This window comes from Phaethon lepturus, unplaced genomic scaffold, assembly GCF_000687285.1.
Source record: "Phaethon lepturus isolate BGI_N335 unplaced genomic scaffold, ASM68728v1 scaffold43785, whole genome shotgun sequence".
In the NCBI taxonomy this organism is placed as follows: Eukaryota; Metazoa; Chordata; class Aves; order Phaethontiformes; family Phaethontidae; genus Phaethon; species Phaethon lepturus.
This window is the reverse complement of record NW_010543398.1, coordinates 1-3,223: the sequence shown is the minus strand read 5'-3', so window position 1 is coordinate 3,223 and position 3,223 is coordinate 1. Positions and strand designations below refer to the sequence as shown.

The 3,223-nt window shown below is 56.2% G+C and overlaps 1 protein-coding gene across 1 annotated transcript in view; it reads left to right on the top strand.

Moving 5' to 3' along the window:
* Positions 1 to 2,257, top strand: part of HBEGF (heparin-binding EGF-like growth factor) — a gene marked incomplete at its 5' end in the record, with an annotated part of 2,518 nt that extends 261 nt beyond the window's left edge. Inside the window, 2 exons of the mRNA XM_010288340.1 lie at positions 1,896 to 2,051; positions 2,164 to 2,257. Of these exons, the coding sequence (XP_010286642.1) occupies positions 1,896 to 2,051; positions 2,164 to 2,236 (229 nt within the window). The remainder of the gene's footprint in view (positions 1 to 1,895; positions 2,052 to 2,163) is intronic.
* Positions 2,258 to 3,223: the final 966 nt, after the last annotated feature.

Sequence of the window (3,223 nt, the reverse complement as noted above, 5' to 3'; positions counted from 1 at the left end):
GAAGAGCGGGGGAGATATTTTTAGTGCATGTTCCCCGTCCATGTGGGGATAGCTCTGACTTGGCCTCTTCCTTGTGCTTCTTGGGCAATGTCCATCCGCCACCAAAATCCATTGTGGACTTAGACCCAGCATCACCCACTGGCACAGTGAGCTCTGGCTGAGCTGCTGTGCAGTGACCCGTGGTGGTGGGGCGTGGATGGTCAGCAGGGTCTTGCAGCCAAGGTTTTCTGCAGGTCTGGTTTGCGAGGCCCCATCCTGACTCTCTAACCCTGCTGTCCCCCTGTCCCTCGCTGTTGCCAGCCTTGGCTGAGAGCTCCGGGCGCCTGTGGCTGTCGGGATGTACTGGTGCAGGCAGGAGGAGCATCTCTGCTGTAGCATCAGCAAGGTGGATTGGAGGTCGCACCTTTGGGGACAGTCTGCTGGGGCACCTAGATCCAGCACTGCTACCACGGGAAATACCCAGGGGTGCAGACTTGATCCCCGCTTACGTGGGCAGGGGTTGAGCTGGCAGATATATAAGAGGCTTTGTTCTTTGCTATCAATCCTCTGAGCCACCCAGACTGGAGCCCGGGGAAGATAATAGCTCCCTGGCTTATGGTGCCCACAAGATCTCGCGCTCTGCAATCCGCAGGGATCAGGCTCCGCATATCTCCTTGAACCGCTTAGTTTCTCTCTGCCTGGAAGCTGTCATGAAGTTGGGCCCTTGCACAGGGGGCTCGGGACTGCCAGTAAGAAGAGGTCTTTGCTGGCTCAGCTTGGGCTGATGACCCAGCACAATGTGGGTGCAGCACACTCTGCTTGGGACTGGGACAGACAGGTGTCCCCTGCCCAGCCTCCCACCCTTCCCAGATCTCTGGGGCTGGGGGACCTGGGACATCGGCAAGCAGGAGGAGCTGGCTGGGGGTCTCCACCCTGGTGGTGCATCCCTGGGTTACATCTCCCCAGAGCCATCATGGTTTTTTAGGAACCGCAGCCAACTGCCCCAGTCCCGATAACGAGGCCTTGTGTTGGCTGGTGTCACTTGGTTGTGGCTGCTCTTGGTGGCTGGCTGCCCATGCCACAGGGTCTCCTGGATCACTGCCTGGGTCTCCTGGATCGTTGCCTCCTTGGGCTGGTCTGCAGGGTGGGATGAGGATGCTGCCAGGCTGGGTCCTGCACCTTTGCCTTGTGCCCAGCCTTGCTGCTGTGGCTGGGAGGTGACGCTAGTGCACGACGTTGTTGCAAGCCGGGCATGAGGGCTGGGCTGAGACCCTGTCTTGGAGATAAGCTTGAGGGTCAGTGGCACTGGATATGGAGAAAGAGTTATCTCTCTCTTTCTCTCTCTATAAATATATCTGGTTGCATCAGTGCACTTTGACTCACGGGGAGGGTGAGCAGCCTCACAGCTCTGCTGGGGAGCATTATTTCTGTTACGTGAGTAACCTCCTGAGTCTGCAGGGAGGTGGCACCTCTCTGTCTGGCAGGGTGTGCAGGGACGGCCTGCTCCAAGGGAAGCGCTGAGCTCGCATCCAGCTGCCTCTCTGCTCCCTTGTGTGGGACTTCCCACTTACAGAGGTGGTCTGGGCAGCCTGGCTCTGCCTGTGGGTGGTTGGGAAGAGCACAGACCCTGGTGCCCTCTACTAGGTTGAGCTCAACCTTTCTAGGAGTCTTTGTGCTTGGGGCAGGAGATAACTTACCAGTACCGGGGAGGTGATGGTGACACCAGACTTCCCAGCTCAGGGGACGCAGAGCAAGGGGAATGGGCAGGGTGCTGGCTAAGGCTGAGCAAAGAGGCAGCTCCTTTCCATGGGGGTGTGAAGGTCATTGGGTCCCTCTGTGCATGGTCACCACGAACCCAATGACCAGAATTCTGTGCTTGGTCACCACCAACCTTTAAAACTTTTCTTCTTGCCCAGATGCCAGCCAGGATATCATGGAGAGAGATGCCATGGCCTCTCGTTGCCTGTGGAGCACCCCCCCAGCACATACGACCACACCACGGCACTGGCTGTCGTTGCTGTTGTCCTGTCCTCCCTGTGTCTCATCATCATTGCAGCCCTGCTGATGCTCAGGTGAGTGGGACGGGGCTAAGCCGTCACATCCATGTCCCCAGGAAGACCATGTGCAGGGGAAGGTGACAGGGACTTATCCATGCTCTGAACATCTCTTTGCTTGGTCTCACAGATGTCACAAGAGGGGTGTCTACGATGTAGAAAACGAAGAGAAAATCAAGCTGGGCATCACTGTGAATCACTGAGGATGCCAGGTGCTGGCAAGGTGAGCCCCTGGCAGAGCATGGGGCAGTGGTGGGGCTGGTAGGCACCTTGGGGCTCTGCTTGTTCTGGCTGGGAATGCTATGTGGATCCCATGCCAGAGCCAGGCAGGAGCTGAAGGCAGTTTGAGCCTGGAGAAGGAGCTTGCTGGATTTGGCCTGAAGGCCTGGGCTGCCCTGTGGGGCTCCAGCCCTCTTTCCTCCCTCTCCTGCTCAAGTCCCTGTCCCCTGACACCCCTTGCCACCACCACCTCCTCTTTTCTAACCTAAAGTCCCTGCTTTGCCTTGTTGCTGCATGCTTTTTGGACATTTGGCAGTGGGGAGGCTGCTTCTGTTTTTTTTCCCACTTGTTCTGCTCCTTCTCTGACCCTCTGAGTCACTTCCCCTTCTTAGATATTGCCTCTATTTATATATGTATAAAAAAACCAACCCTTCCTTTTCACTCCCACTCTGCTTATTACTTGCACCAATGTAATGCCTTGCAGCTGGGCACAGGGAGATCTTGCTGCTGGCCCCACGCGATGTTGCTCCGGCCGGGCGGTGGGTTGCTCTGCCCCAGGGTTGGTTGCGTGGCTGTGGCCAGGTGCTGGAAAGCTTGCAGACTTCTTCTGGTCTGGTCCAAACCCTGATGTTGGATGTCCCCATAGGTACTACGGCTACTTCTCTTTTTGAAAAAAAAAAAAAAAAAAAGAAAAATCTTCGTTCTTTGTGTGGATGAAGTAATGCCTTCAAAGAATAGTGTTGGGGGTGGGACTTTTAGCTGTTTATAGGAGCTGAATTTTGGGGAAGAGGGTTCAGCACAAGGTTTTCATCACTGTCCCCTCTGCCCTGGGGACTATTTGGATGGATGTGTGAGGGCAAAATTGCTGTGCTCCTGGAAGGGAAGCATGGTGAACATGGTGTGGGATGCTTAGCTGCTGCTTCCCCGGCACCCTGGTTCCTATCCTCCCCCGTCCAGCGCCGCACGGCGGC